This window comes from Scyliorhinus canicula, chromosome 16 (assembly GCF_902713615.1).
Source record: "Scyliorhinus canicula chromosome 16, sScyCan1.1, whole genome shotgun sequence".
NCBI classification, from domain to species: Eukaryota; Metazoa; Chordata; class Chondrichthyes; order Carcharhiniformes; family Scyliorhinidae; genus Scyliorhinus; species Scyliorhinus canicula.
The window spans coordinates 53604214-53619890 of record NC_052161.1 but is presented as its reverse complement, the minus strand read 5'-3'; the positions used below and the strand labels follow the sequence as shown (position 1 = coordinate 53619890).

Below are 15677 nucleotides of genomic sequence, written 5' to 3'. Positions count from 1 at the left end.
GAGAGGGAGGGACAGACCAGAGGGGAGGGGGGGGGGGGGGGGGGGGGGGGAGGAAAACTGCTCACCTAAGAGAAAAGAAAGATGAACCACAGGAGAAGGGGGGGGGGGGGGGAAGATGGAGGAGACAGGGAACAATAGAGGGAAACCAGAGAGGTGGGGGGAGGCAAAGGAAGGGCAGCCTGAAGGAGGGCACGGGAAATGATAACAAACTTGGCATCTACAGGAACAGAGAGCAAGGAAAATATGGGTGAAAGAAGGGACAAACAGCTGAGGTGGAGGTGAACGCAAGACGACAACAGCAGCAAAATCCATCCGGGAGAAGCAAGTGACAACACCAACACCAGATCCATTCGCGCATTACCCTCTGTAATTGTTTCTCTGGCACCCAAATGTATATCTACCTCCCCAGTTTCCCCAACCCCCCCCACAAACAGATGCCTACTTACGTGTTAAAAATAATATTGCCAATTGTACAGTCGTTGTTGTGCTAGTGAATAATACCCTACTAGTTATTTTATTGTTTTTTTTTGTGTGTATATATTTTATTCTGTGTACATAACAGTAAATATACATTGTTCAAAAACCCAATACAAAACATTTATATAAAAAAAAGAACTCAGCCACCTTTCCTTTGGGCCACCGACTTCTAATCTTTGGTAGACTTCCTCTATTTTTCTTTTCTTTTTTGGGTGCATGTGCGACTTAAGAGCATCCCAAAAGAGCAATTATTATACTTGCATGTTTCAGATTTTATTTGACAAAACTGGTTTTATAATAATAAAGTAATAAGTTTGTTGTTTATTGAAAAAGATTGGTAAAAGTCTTGTTTATTCTTGGCAACAGTCACAAAGGCAAACGATTGGTCATTTTGTTGAGTGAATCAAATTTTTTAATTAATGGGCGACATGTGGAGTAGTGTGGCTAATCAAACTGTACACTTCTCCCTTCCTGGTCGTAACACTACCTTTCCAGAGGCACCACTTCAACTTCCCCATCTGCTATTAGACAGGAGCTGAGAAGCATAAAGTGGAAACAGTAATGTGGGGGTTGTTTAAGGCAGGCATTGTCAAACTCGGGGCGAAACAGGTGGGTCCCGGGCGGGTCACGGAGCTGTCCGTTGTGGCGCTCCCAATCTGCGTGCAACATCCAGCTGTTAAGAGTGCCAGCTGCAAGCGGCCTTCAAAATGGCCACGTACATGTAAGAAAAATGCGGCCGCACTGTGCATGCGTGCCAGATCATCGGCACGCATGTGATGCGCGCCGATGATCAAGCACGCATGCGCAGTGCAGCCGCTTTTTATGTTAAACGATCGCAGCTTTTTGTTTTACAAGTTCGGGGAGATTTTATTCATTTATTTTATTCATTATATTTTTTTTTACAAGTTGGGGGGGGGGGGGGGGGGGGGTTTATTTGATAAAATTTGACAGGAAAACAATTCAGAACTTTGGACAGTTGGAGAGTCCACACTTTCCGACACCGGAAGGCTTCACCTTCATCCAACAGGTTCCATTGGAGGAGCGTGTACGAGGACCAAAGGGACCCAAAACCATTTCCTCCATTTTTGTCAGCAGCAAACAAGGTAAGAGAAAATGGTGGGTCGCGAAGGTCGGCGGGATTTGGTCCCGAAGGTTGGCCGGTTGGTAAAAATGGGTCCCCGGAAAAAAAGTTTGAAGAACATTGGTTTAAGAAGCACTTGCTTGCTGCAAGTGCTGGATAGTTTTGTCCCACTGAGACGAGGAAGGAATGGCAAGGTGAAGGAGCTTTGGATGACAAGAGAAGTGGAGCTTACGTAAGGTTGAGGAAGCAAGGATCTGGCATGGCTCCAGAGGGTTACAAGGTAGCCAGGAAATAACTCAAAAATTGACTTAGGAGAGCTAGAGGGGGACATGAAAAAGCCCTGGTGGGAAGGATTAGGGAAAACCCCAAGGCGTTCTACACTTACGTGAGAAATAAGAGGATGATCAGAGTGAGAGTAGGGCTGATCAGGGATAGTGGAGGGAACTTGTACCTAGAGACTGAGGAGATAGGGAAGATAGGAGATGGGGAATATTTTGCGTCAGTATTCACTAGAGAGAGGGACTTTGTTGCTCATGAGAACAGCACGAACCAGGTTAATAGACTCAGACAGGTTGATATTAAGGAGGATGTGCTGGAAATTTTGAAAAGCATCAGGATAGTTAAGTCTCCTGGGCCTGATGGATATACCCAAGGTTACTACGGGATGCGAGGGAGGAAATTGCTGCACCGTTGGCGATGATCTTTGCGTCCTCATTCTCCACTGGAGTAGTACCGGATGATTGGAGGGAGGCGAATGTTGTTCCCCTGTTCAAGAAAGAAAATAGGGAAATCCCTGGGAATTACAGACCAGTCAGTCTTACGTCTGTGGTGAGCAAAATATTGGAAAGGATCCTGGGAGGTAGGATTTATGATTAGTTAGAAAAACATAGTTTGATTAAAGATGGCTTTGCGAGGGGCAGGTCATGCCTCACAAGACTCATTGAATTATTTGAGGATGTGACGAGACATCGATGAAGGTCAGGTAGTGGATGTGGTGTAAATGGATTTCAGTAAGACATTTGATAAGGTTCCCCATGGTAGGCTCATTCAGAAAATTAGGGGGCATGGGATACAGGGCAATTTGGCTGTCTGTATACAGAATTGGCTGGCCGAAAGAAGATACCGAGTGGTAGTGGATGGAAAGTATTCCACCTGGAAGTCGTTGACCAGTGGTGTCCCGCAGGGATCTGTTCTGGGACCTCTGCTCTTTGTGGTTTTTATAAATGACTTGGATGAGGAAGTGGAAGGCTGGGTTAGTAAGTTTGCCGATGACACAAAGGTCGGTGGAGTTGTAGATAGTGTTGAGGGCTGTTGCAGGTTACAACAGGGCATTGACAGGATGCAAATCTGGGCTGAGAAGTGGCAGATGGAGTTCAACCTTGATAAATGTGAAGTGATTCATTTTGGAAGGTCAAATTTGAATGCTGAATACAGGGTTAAAGGCAGGGGGCGAGATTATCTGCAAATGCGGAGAGTCGTAAAGGCTGCCGTGAAACTGGCCGTGTTTCACGGCAGCCTTCACACCCGTTCCCGGGACCCGATTCTCCCCACCCCCATCAGGGCTAGGAGCGGGACCCGGGGAATCACGGCCTTAACGACCGTCGTTAAGGCCGGGCGCCAAGATGACGCGCGGCTGGCGTTTGTATGACGTCAGCCGCGCATGCGCAGGTTGGAGCCGGCTCCAACCCGCGCATGCGCGGGTGACGGCATCACGCCATTGACTGAACCCGCGCATGCGCGGTTCCGCATTTCTCCACCGCCACCCGACAAGGTGTGGCGGCGTGATCTTGTGGGGCGGCGGAGTGGAAATGTGCGTCCCTTTTGGACGCAGGCCCGACGATTGGTGGGCACCGATCGCGGGCCTGTCCCCTCCCGAGCACAACGGTGGTGCTCCCACCCCAAACGGGCCTCTGGACGGGCATCCAGCGCCCATTTTTACGATGGCAGCAAGCAGGTGTGTTTGCTGCCGTGACAAAACGGGCGTAAAGGCCTGGCCGCTCGGTCCATCAGCCGCGGAGAATTGACGCTCGTCATAAAAAATGGCGAGCGGCGATTCGTGACGTAGGTCGGGCGTGTGGGGGGGGGGGGGGGCGGGGGGGAATAGCGGGAGGGCGCAAAAAATGTCGGGAGGCCCTCCCGCTATTCTCCCAACCGGCGTGGGCAGCGGAGAATCGCGCCCAGGATTCCTGGAAGGGTGGAGGAACAGCGGGATCTTGGGGTCCACGTACATAGATCCCTCAAAGTTGCCACCCAGGTTGATAGGGTTGTTAAGAAGATGTATGGAGTGTTGGCTTTCATTAACAGGGGGATTGAGTTTAAGAGCCGCAAGGTTTTGCTGCAGCTTTATAAAACTCTAGTTAAACCACACTTGGAATATTGTGTCCAGTTCTGGTCGCCTCATTCTTGGAAGGATATGGATGCTTTGGAGAGGGTGCAGAGTGGATTTACCAGCATGCTTCCTGGACTGGAGGCATGTCTTATGAAGAAAGGTTGAGGGAGCTAGGGCTTTGCTCACTGGAGCAAAGAAGGAAGAGAGGTGACTTGATAGAGGTGTACAAGGTGATGAGAGGCATGGATGGAGTGGATAGCCAGAGACTTTTCCTCATGGCGGAAATGGCTGTCACAGGAGGACATAATTTTAAGGTGATTGGAGGAAGGTGTAGGGGAGATGTCAGAGGTAGGTTCTTTATATAGAGAGTGGTGGGTGCGGGGAATGCACTGCCAGCAGAGGTGGTGGAGTCAGAGTCATTAGGGATATTTAAGCGACTCTTGGACAGGCACATGGACAGCAGTAACTTGAAGGGATGTAGGTTAGGTTGATCTCAGATTAGAATAAATGGTCGGCACCGATGTGTTAGGCAGGTTGGTTTGACGTTGACTGCAACTGGATGGAGGGAAGCTAGAAACAAACGTCCGACACTGGAGATGATCCAACACTTTTATTTAACTATGGACTGCTGTACATGTTCAGCTGTAGGTTGACACTCTACTAATCCAACTCATGAACTCTTACTGGCTTGACCACACTTACTAGCTACTGCATGGTAATAGTGCTCACTAACTTGTGCACTCTGACTGTCTCAGTATCCGAGTCCTGAGAGAGGGAGAGTCTCAATGCCCCGTGGGCTTTATAGTGGTGGTGTCCTGTCTGGTGATTGGTTGTTCTGTGTTGTGTGTTCATTGGTCATCCTGTGCGTCAATCACTGCCTGTCTGCATCTCATTATATACACAAGTGGATATTATGACATCTCCCCCTTTTAAAAAAAAAAGTTTTGGAACGTGAAGGTATATACATGCCTGATTGTGTACAAGTCAGTGAGTTAACGAACATATGTACATGAGAAGGTGTCTATCGTGCAGATACAGAGCAAACTGAACAAAATTTACAAGAGTAAAGTCTATAGATTCAGTCTTTGAGGCGGGCGAAGAATTCTTGTTGATTGCCGCAGAGGTGGAGCAGGAGACGCCGGCACTTGTACAGGCGGGATTGCTGGCATTGTGGCGGTGTCGTGGACCGGCGGGATCGCTGGCAGATCGGTGGCCTCGTGGCAGGAGACGTCCGGAGGAGGCATGATAACCGGCGGAGCAATGCGGTTAGGCGGTGAACTCTCCGCAGCGCCCTCCTGTTGCGCCGGAGAATAGAGCCGTCAGCCATTTGAACAATGAAAGGCCGTGGGGCGGCCTTCCTGACAACAGCTGGGCTGACCAACCTCCCTCAGGCAACTGGACGCGAACAACAGCTGCTGGAGCCAGCGCAGGCAGATCTGTGGCATGAGTATCATACGTGATCTTCTGCTGGTGCCTGGAATGCTGCACTTTTTGCAGCACCGTGAGGTGGTCAATGTCTGGAATATGGATGCTGGAACAGTCGTCCTCAGGCTGCAGTTCATGTGCATCTGCGCCGGAGACAAACCAGTCGACAGAGGGGTTGCCCTGTAAGCCAGCAGCGCCAAGTTGAAATCGGAGGCTTAGTCTGCAGCCTTGCACAACAACTGCTTGACAACATGGACCCCTTTCTCGGCCTTCCTGTTTGATTGCGGGTAATGGGGACTGGAGGTGATGTGTCTGAAGTTGTAGGATCGTGCAAAATCGGACACTCCTGGCTGTAGAAACATGGACCGTTGTCACTCATTACTGTGAGTGGTATCCCGTGCAAACGTCTCTTTGCAGGCTTTGATGACGGACCTAGACGCGAGGTCTGACAATTTCACCACTTCCGGTTAACTGGAGACGTAGTCGACCAAGAGCACGCAATCACGCCCATTGGCGTGAGAGGTCTACCCCTACTTTAGACCACGGAGAGGTCACAATCCCGTGCTGTTGCAGTGTTTCCTTGCGGAGCCGGTTGAAACTTCTGGCAGGTTGGGCAGTTGAGGACCGTGTCAGCAATGTCCTGGTTGATGCCCTGCCAATAGACCTCTTGCTAGAGCTAGAGCCAATAGAGCTCTGCGTCGACATTTTTCGACCCCTAGGTGTCCCTCATGGATCTATCCGAGCACCATAGCTCGCATGCTTTGAGGAATGACGATCCTATCCAGTTTAAGGATTCCCTCAATGACCGTTAACTTGTCCTTAACGTTAAAGAACTGGGGACATTGCCCCTTTTGCCAGCCATGGGCGAGGTGTTGCATCATGCGCTGCAGTAGAGGATCCTTGGCAGTTTCTTCACGTATTTGGACCACACATTCATCAGTGGCTAGTAGGTTGCTGGCACACAACTGCACCTGTGCCTCTATGTGGCAGATGAAGTCGCCCTGTTCACACGGCGTGGTGATGGATCGGGATAGGGCATCCGTGATGATCAGCTCCTTACCCGGTATGTAGATGAGTTCGAAGTCATATCGGAGGAGACGAAGAAGAATTCGCTGTAGCCGAGGTGTCATGTCATTTAAATCCTTCTGGATTATGTGGACTAAAGGCCTATGGTCTGTTTCCACCGTGAACTTCGGCAGGCCATATACGTAGTCATGAAACTTGACTATTCCGATCAGGAGACCCAAGCACTCCTTTTCGATCTGGGCATACCATTGCTCGGTAGGCGTCATGGCCCTGGAGGCATATGCCACTGGAGTGCAGGACGCGGAGTCGTCTCCCTGGAGGAGCACCGCCCCAATGCCGTCCTGGCTAGCATCAGTAGATATCTTGGTGTCCCTGGTTGGGTCAAAGAACGCCAGTACTGGGGCTGTGGTGAGCTTAGCCTTTAGCTCGAGCCACTCCTTTTCATGTGCGGGCAGCCACTGGATCACTGTTGACTTCTTTATGAGATGCCGGAAGGCCGTGGTGTGGGCTGCCAAATTGGGAATGAATTTCCAGAGAAAATGTACCATCCCGAGGAAGCAGAGGACCGCCTTCTTGTCCTCTGGGGTCTTCATGGCGTTGATCGCCAGCACCATGTCGGCATCAGGTTGCACACCCTGCTGTGAAATGTGGTCACCCAGAAACTTGATAGCGAATTGACCAAATGAGCATTTGGCCCTGTTGAGCTGGAGGCCATTTTCATGAATCCGCTGGAAGATCTGTTTGAGGCGGGCAATGTGATCCTCGGGCATTGTGGACCAGATGATCACGTCGTCCACATAGACTCACACCCCCTCGATGCCCTCCATCATTTGCTCCATAATGCGATGAAATACTTCGGAAGCTGATATGATACCCAAAGGCATGCGGTTGCAGTAATAGCGGCCAAACGGAGTGTTCAACGTGCACAGCTTCCGACTGGACGAGTCCAGCTGTATTTGCCAGAAATCCACAGGAGGCGTCTAGCTTGGTGAAGAATTTGGCATGAGCCATCTCACTGGTTAACTCTTCACGCTTTGGGATCGGGTAGTGCTCTCGCATGATGTTGCGGTTCAGGTCTTTGGGATCAATGCAAATGCGGAGTTCCCCAGAGGGTTTTTTTTTACGCAGAACATAGAACTGACCCAGTCTGTTGGTTCCTTGACTGTTGAGATGATGCCCTGGTCTTGGAGGTCTTGCAGCTGCTTTTTCAGACGATCCTCGAGAGGAGCCGGCACCCGGCTTAGTGCATAGATCACTGGGTTGGCGTTCGGCTTGAGCAAAATTTTGTTGCGATATGGGAGCACGCCCATTCCATCAAACACGTTGTGGTATTGTGTGAGAATGTTGTCTATCTTGGCCTGGAGATTCACATTGGGTGAGGCAGTCGCCGGTGTCAAGGACATGGTGTGGACTCGCTGGACCAGATTCAGGAGCTTGCAGGCGCGAGCACCGAGCAGCGACGCCCTGTCAGTCCGGACGATCTCGAATCGTAATGTTGCCTTGATTGCCTTGTGAGATACCACTAGCCGACACGATCCACTGGCAGCTATGGCATTGCCATTGTAGTCAAGGAGTTGGCAGGCTGGTGTAAGAATGCTTGGTTGGTCACAGATGCTGTCGAGATGTGACTGTGATATGAGGTTTGCAGACACGCCGGTGTCCAGTTTAAAGAGGATGAGAGCCTGGTTGACTGTGAGGATAGCGCACCACTCGTCCTCGGGATCGACACTGAGGATCAAAAGGCGCGTTGCAGGTGCAGTGGAGACCAGCTTGCGTGTGGTTATGGTGCCCACCTGATATGGAGACTCGAGGCAGTCAGCATCGGGGTCTGTTGGGATCAGGATCCTGCATGTCTTGTTGTACCGAGAGGACACTTCTGCGCCGTATCTGGGATCGCTGGCTGATAATCGGTGGAGCGGACCTGAAGAAGGCCGCGTAATGGCCAGGCTTCCCACACTGTAGGCATCGCCGTCCTTTGGCTGGACATTGCCGCTTTAAATGGACGGAACCACAATTTGGACACGTCATAACGCTGACGTCAGCGCATTCCGTGCGCCCAACGCGCATGCACAGTGCGGTCGGCCGATGTACGCACCTGCGCATTTGGGTTTTCGGCCTAGTCGTCCACCCAGCTGTGACGCGCATGCATAGGGACCCGGGAAAAGCGCGCAAAACTGCCACTCTCCTCGATACTCAGGCCTTGCATTTTTGCCATTTCCTGCACCTGTTCTGCCTCGTGGGAGGCCAGTTTTGCAGTTTCTGCCACCCTGATGTGAGAGTAACGATTCTTGGCATGCTCATGGACTACGCACGTCTTGATAGCGACGGAGAGGGTCAGCTGTTTGATTTTGAGGAGCTGCTGACGCAGGGAATTGGAGTGCACCCCGAAAACGATCTTATCCCGGATCATGGAATCAGCTGTCGAGCCATAATTACATGGCTGCGCCAGGATGCGGAGGTGGGTCAGGAAGGACTGAAAAGGTTCATCCTTACCCTGAAGCCTCTGTTGGAAGATGTACCGTTCAAAGCTCTCATTCACTTCAATGTCGCAGTGGCTGTCGAATTTTAGAACTGTTTTGAACTTCGTCTTGTCTTCGGCAAACGTAAGCGAGTTGTAGATATGGATGGCGAGATCCCCCGCGGTCGAGAGAAATAGCACGATCTTCCTGGCATCCGATGCTGCCTCGAGGTCGGAGGCCTCGATATACTTTTGCTTGAAGGTTGTCCAATTGGCGTCGAGGTTGTTGGAGCTGCGGAGGAGGCTGGATGTTTTCCATTTCGCTGGGTGGCCGCTTGCTGTTCGTTGCAGATTCACTCGAGGTAGGTTCGGCGGGATTAATAGCACTCCTGGTACCATGATTTGTTAGGCAGGTTGGTTCGACGTTGACTGCAACTGGATGCAGGGAAGCTAGAAACAAACGTCTGACGCTCTACTAATCCAACTCATGAACTCTTACTGGCTTGACCAGACTTACTAGCTACCGCATGGTAATAGTGCTCACTAACTTGTGCACTCTGACTGTCTCAGTATCTGAGTCCTGAGAGAGGGAGAGTCTCAATGCCCCGTGGGCTTTATAGTGGTGGTGTCCTGTCTGGTGATTGGTTGTTCTTTGGTCATCCTGTGTGTTAATCACTGCCTGTCTGCATCTCATTATATACATGAGTGGATATTATGACAGGCACAACATCGTGGGCTGAAGGGCCTGTACTGTGCTGTACTGTTCTCTGTTCTATTTCCATTCTAACCCTTCTATCTTTGACCTCCTGCACGGTTCCAGCTAAACTACATTTAAACATCAAAAACATTAGATATTTTGGATCAACTTCAAGCAGTGATTTGGTTGAGTTGATGTACTGCAATTTCGTCTACGATGTGCCTCAGTTTTTTTTAATGCAAAATATCTTATATGAATGCAATAATATCCATTCTGTCACAATTAAAATGTGTAAAATGCATTTTTAATCACCCTCATCCAATTGAGCAATTAATCATAGTCTCTCTGCTGGGATAAGTTACATAGTCAGAAAGGGCCTTTGTTAACTTATCAAGTGATTATTATTATTTTTAAATTTAGAGTACCCAATTCATTTTTTTCCAATTAAGGGGCAATTTAGCATGGCCAATCCACCTAGCTTGCACATCTTTTGGGTTGTGGGGGCAAAGCCCACGCAAACATAGGGAGAATGTGCAAACTCCACATGGACAGTGACCCAGAGCCAGGATCGAACCTGGGACTTCAGCGCTGTGAGGCCGCAGTGCTAAACCATTGCGCCACCGTGCTGCCCTACAAGTGATTATTATTGACACTAGAGACTTGGCAGAATATTTGGAAAGGCCATTGATTGGAGGAGCATATTAAAGAGTGAGATTCTAACCTCCATAACATTTTCAGCAGGACGTACTGCACAGTGATCTGGAGTGGGAAATCTGGCTGATTATTTCCTCTTTACCAGAGGACACTGCATCCAAATGTAATTCACTCTGAGCTGGGTGACTATGAACTGAACCTGGCATGATCTTGGCATGTACAGTTCTGCTACTCATCAGATACTCGCCAAGCCATGTGAGAACAAAACAAATTGCATACTAAATTACTTTTAAAATTCTAGATAAGACCAAAGAATTTTTTTCTTAAGCCATATAATTACCTTCTCATTGGTCCACTTCGAAGGTCAGACAGATATACGCTTCCATCCATTTTGTGACCACGAGCGGTATTAAAAACTTTAATTTAAATAGGATGAAAAAAAGTTACTTGGAGGTCTAACTTTGATAAAAATGAAAGCCTTTAGAATAAATATGATACATACGTTCAATTATTGTCTCAGGGTCCACTTCTTCTACATCGATGAGGTACCTTTAATTAGGTCAGAATGTAAAACACTTTAATACAAACCATTTATAAAGATAATTAAATGTTTCCAAAATATACTGAGTAAAAGTTTTATCACTGATTCAACTGCAGTTCATACACCACTTAAAATTTGTGTTTTGGAATCAGTTACAACCTTTTGCATAGTGGTTTATTTCATTCCCAGGATGTGGACATCAATGGCAAGGCCAGTATTTATTAACCATCTTAATTGCCCGAGAAGACGGTGGTGATGGCTTCTTGAGTACAAGTGGCTTGCTATTTCATTTCACAGGGCAGTTTAGACTCAACCACATTGGTGTGGATCTGGAATCACATGTAGGTCAGAGTGGCAGGTTTTCTTCCCAAAATAACATCAGTGAACTTGATTTTAATGACCATCGGTAATTTAATAATCACCATTGCTGAGGCTATTTTTCAATTTAGGATTTATTTAATTAATTGAATTTAAATTCCCCAGTTGTCATGGCATAATATTAACTCGTGTCTCTGGATTATCAGTCCAGGTCTCTGTATTACATGTCCAACTAATATACTAACAATCCTCAACACAAATTCCCGTACCAGCCTCCCCGAACAGCCGCCGGAATGTGGCGACTCGGGGCTTTTCACAGTAACTTCATTTGAAGCCTACTTGTGACAATAAGCGATTTTCATTTAATTTTTCAAATGCCAAGTAATGGATTCTTCAGCTTCTTTACATGTGCTGTATTTTCAAATTTTGCAGAAAATCCAACAGCACTCCCTCCACAAAAAAAGAAAATTGAAAGGCTTTTGATCGAGTACCACAAAATAGGGGCAGTGGCAGTATGAATACAAAATTGGTTTTGAGACAGGTAGTGAATGGTACTTTAAAAAAAAATCTTTAAAATAAATTTAGAGTACCCAATTTTTTTCCAATTAAGGGGCAATTTAGTGTGGCCAATCCACCTACCCTGCACATATTTTGGGTTGGGGGGCGAAACCCAGGGAGAATGTGCAAATTCCACACGGACAGAGACCCAGCGCAATCGAACCTGGGACCTCGGCGCAGTGAAGAAGCAGTGCTACTCACTGCGCCACCGTGCTGCCTGTGAATGATACTTTTTAATGTGCAGCAATGTACCTCAGGGGTTGATAGTAAATCCACAACTCTTTTTGATGTATATTAATTACCTAGATTTGTGTAATCAGGGCATAATTACAAAGCAGAAGAATAACTTTCTAATAGTTTTTGTGAACAATCAGGAGGATAGCAACTATCTTCAAGAGGGCATAAAGATGGAACGGCATGGTGATGCTGTGGTTAGCACCGCTGCCTCACGGCACTGAGGACCTGGTTCGATCCTGGCCCCGGGTCACTGTCTGTGTGGAGTTTGCACATTCTCCCCATGTCTGCATGGGTCTCAGCCCCACACCCAAAATAATGTGCAGGGTAGGTGGATTGGCCACGGGAAATTGCCCATTAATTGGAAAAAAATAATTGGGCACTCTAAATTTATTTTTTAAAAAGGACATAAACATACTGATGACATTTCAAATGAAATTTAAACAAAGTAGCTTCGGGTAACTGATGTGGCGGGGGACTCGCAGGGGATAGCTCTGCTCGCACCCCATTCCATGGAGTAGCCAGGGGGCCATTGGTGACCCCGAGGGGGGAGGAGGTGATGGGGCCCGTGCCAGTGACTCCCGCAAGGGAGGTGCCGGAGCACCGCAGCACCACGGATTATCTCCTCCCGCCACCCCCCATCCCTGGTTCATCTGGTGGGAAACAGGCAGAACAGGGCAGCACCACGCCAACTGAGATACCTGAGCAGCAGCTGGGCCCTTCCAGGCCCGATCACTGAAGAAATCGCCCGTCAATTGGGAACCAGGCCACAGGGCGGGAATCACAGCAGGATGCCTTCACTCATGTGCCATCTGGGTACCCACCTAGAGACCCACCTAGACATTGTGTTAGTGCCACGAAAGCCAGTCAGTTAGACACCAGTCAAGTTGGCATGGGTGCATGGTACAGTTTAGTCATAGAGGCTAAGGCACGTATATGTATATTTTTGTGCAAAATTAAACACTGTTACCATGGTTAAAACTGCCTCGGTGCCCTGACAGATAGGCATTGGGTTGGCTGGTCTCGGCTGGACAGAGAGGGAGTGCCGGGAGGGCATGGGCAGACGTTGTGGGTGGCCTGTCACCCCAGGGGTCCGATGGGACCATGTACTGGAATGGCCAACTCGCATGCAGGGATCACCCAAGTGGATGATGGAAAGTGCTACCATGGGCAGGAGTCAGACCTCGTCATACGGTGTGGAGCACCAGAGCTCATCGCAGAGTGGGTTGTCATCATCCTCCATCCCATGGACCATACCTGCCGTTACTACCAACTCAAGCCCCAAACCCCGTAGTGTGGCAGGTAGGTATCACGGAGGGAGTTGCCCGGGGGGGGGGGGGGTCTTGCGTCAATTCGGTATCAGTGCCCCTGGCCGAATCTGGAGGTGATCAGAGTGTCCCGTGCGTGTTGTCCCTGGCACACATGTTGTGCGGCCTCCCTTGCCTGCTTGTGCCCCATGCCCTGCCCATCTTCGCCCTCCCTTGCATCCTCTTCGTTGGATGAGGCCTGGTGTTCCTCCTCCAGCACAATGTTGTGGAGGACGCAGCAGACCGCCATGATGCGGGCGACCCTCTCTGTATGTTACTGGATGGCCCCTCCAGAGTGGGCCAGGCACCTGAACCACATCTTCAGCACCGCTCAATCATGCTCCTTCCGGCCATTGGTCTTTGGTCCCAAGTACGAACTCCATCCCTCTCCTTTGCAATTGTCAGAGGCTTAAACGGATGGTTTGCAACCTTGATGGCATATGTGACCGCAAGATGAGTTCCTGAACATATACCCACCCCACCAATCATTAAGAGCACCGATTTCTAAACTGGTGACATCCCTCACACTGTCCCTGCCTCAGCTCATCTTCTGTCGAAACCCTTGTTCATTTCTTTATTAACCCTAGACTGGATTAATCCAATCCACTCATGGCTGGCCTCCCACATTCAACCCTCCACAAACTTCAGTACATCCAAAACCTGCAGTTCATTCTCCACTCATTCCAAGTGTGACACAGAAGAGCGGCATGGTGGCAGAGTGTTTAGCACTATTGCCTCCGTGCCAGGGACCCGAGTTCAATTACAGCCTTGGGTGACCATGTGTGGAGTTTGTACTTTCTCCCCATGTCTGCATGAGTTTCCACCAGGTGCTCTGATTTCCTCCTACAGTCCAAAGATGCGCAGGTTAGGTGGATTGACCATGATCAATTGTCTCTTAGTGTCCTAATCCGTGCAAGTTACAGGTCTTGGGGATGGGGGCTAGGTAAGGTGCTCTTAAAGAGTGGGTGCAGACTTGATGAGGCGAATGGCCTCCTTCTGCACTGTAGGGATTCTATGGTATTAAGTCCCATGCAATCACCGCGCTGCTCACTGACCTACATTAGCTCCCGGTTAAGCAATGCAGCAATTTAAAAATTCTCATGTGTTTTCAAATCTCTCTATGGCATCGACTCCACCCCCCAAATCTTAAATTTCCCTAACCTTCCAAGATATCACCCATCTTCTCGAGAAACCCTAACTTGAATTGCTCCACCATTGGTGACTGTGCCTTTAGCTGTCAAAGCCCCGAGTTCTGCAACTCACTCCTTAAACTTTACGATCTTTAAGACTCTCCTTAAAATCTACCTTTGCCATTTGCTCTAGCATCTTCATGTGGCTTGGTGTCAAATTTTGTTTTCTAATGCTCCAGTGAAGCACATTGTGATGTTTCATTCTGTTAAAGGCACTGTATAAATGTCAGTTGTCATTACTGTTTTTTTTAAACACAGCAAGTTATAATTTGGAATGCATTGCCAGAACAGAGCAGTGCAATGGTGGAAGCAAATTCAAAATGTAGTTTTCAAAATGGAATTTAATAAATATTTGAAGGGTAATTTTTTGCTTGGCAAATGGGATAGTGTAGGGGAATGGGTTCAACGCAAATGCTTTTTGAAAGACCGGGCATAGGCACATGGGTCGAATTGTCTTCCTCTGTCCTGTAGCATTTAACGATTCTACAATATGACATGTCTCCTTTTCTACATACAGACAAAATAAACAGATATAATTTATTTGATATAAATTGATTAATTTGGCGATTGAAAGAATAATTTAATGAATTAAGGAATTTCACACCGGGGGGGGGGGGGGGGGGGGGGGAAAAGAGTGTTATTTTGATATTTTATAAAACAAAGAGTGCTCCCAAAGAAGGAATGGGAGACAGGTAGACCAGAGAGCTGAAGTCTAGCGGCATTCATTCTTGCTAATTCTGTTCAAATGAATGCAAGCTGAAAAATTTAGATAACGTGCCTCCTTTTTCAGGAACACTCAAGTTCTAGGGACCAAAATGACTACTATATTAGATGCATAGATTAACTAATTAAACTACTCAATATACAATAAAACAAATAATTGTTGAAGACTTTATTAATAATAATAATAATCATCATCTTTATTGTCACAAGTAGGCTTACATTAACACTGCAATGAAGTTGCTGTGAAAATCCCCTTGGCGCCACACTCTGGTGCCTGTTCGGGTACACGGAGGGAGAATTCAGAATGTCCAACAGCATGTCTTTCGGGACTTGTGGGAAGAAACCGGAGCACCCAGAGGAAACCCACGCAGATACAGGGAGAACATGCAGACTCCGCACAGACAGTGACCCAAGCCGGAAATTGAACCTGGGACCCCGGAGCGGTGAAGCAACAGTGCTATCCACTGTGATTTCATTAAATAAATAAAATAAGGTTAGAATAAGAGATGGCAGAGCACGTTGTGTTTCTGGATTGCAGAATGTGGATGTTTGTGAATGGGGAGACTGACCTGAGCAAACATGTCTACAGGAGAATTTCCAACTGGAATCTCTCTGGCTAACAGGCATTGAGCTGGAGTGAGAGTTGCTGGCACATGAGG

The 15677-nt window shown here is 48.2% G+C and overlaps 1 protein-coding gene across 1 annotated transcript in view; it reads right to left on the bottom strand.

Moving 5' to 3' along the window:
* LOC119951078 (RNA/RNP complex-1-interacting phosphatase-like) overlaps window positions 1-15677 on the bottom strand; it is a 108221-nt gene that overhangs the window by 21795 nt on the left and 70749 nt on the right. The window contains exons 7-8 of the mRNA XM_038774124.1: window positions 10650-10696; window positions 10488-10563 (exon numbers count right to left, since the gene is read on the bottom strand). Of these exons, the coding sequence (XP_038630052.1) occupies window positions 10488-10563; window positions 10650-10696 (123 nt within the window). The remainder of the gene's footprint in view (window positions 1-10487; window positions 10564-10649; window positions 10697-15677) is intronic.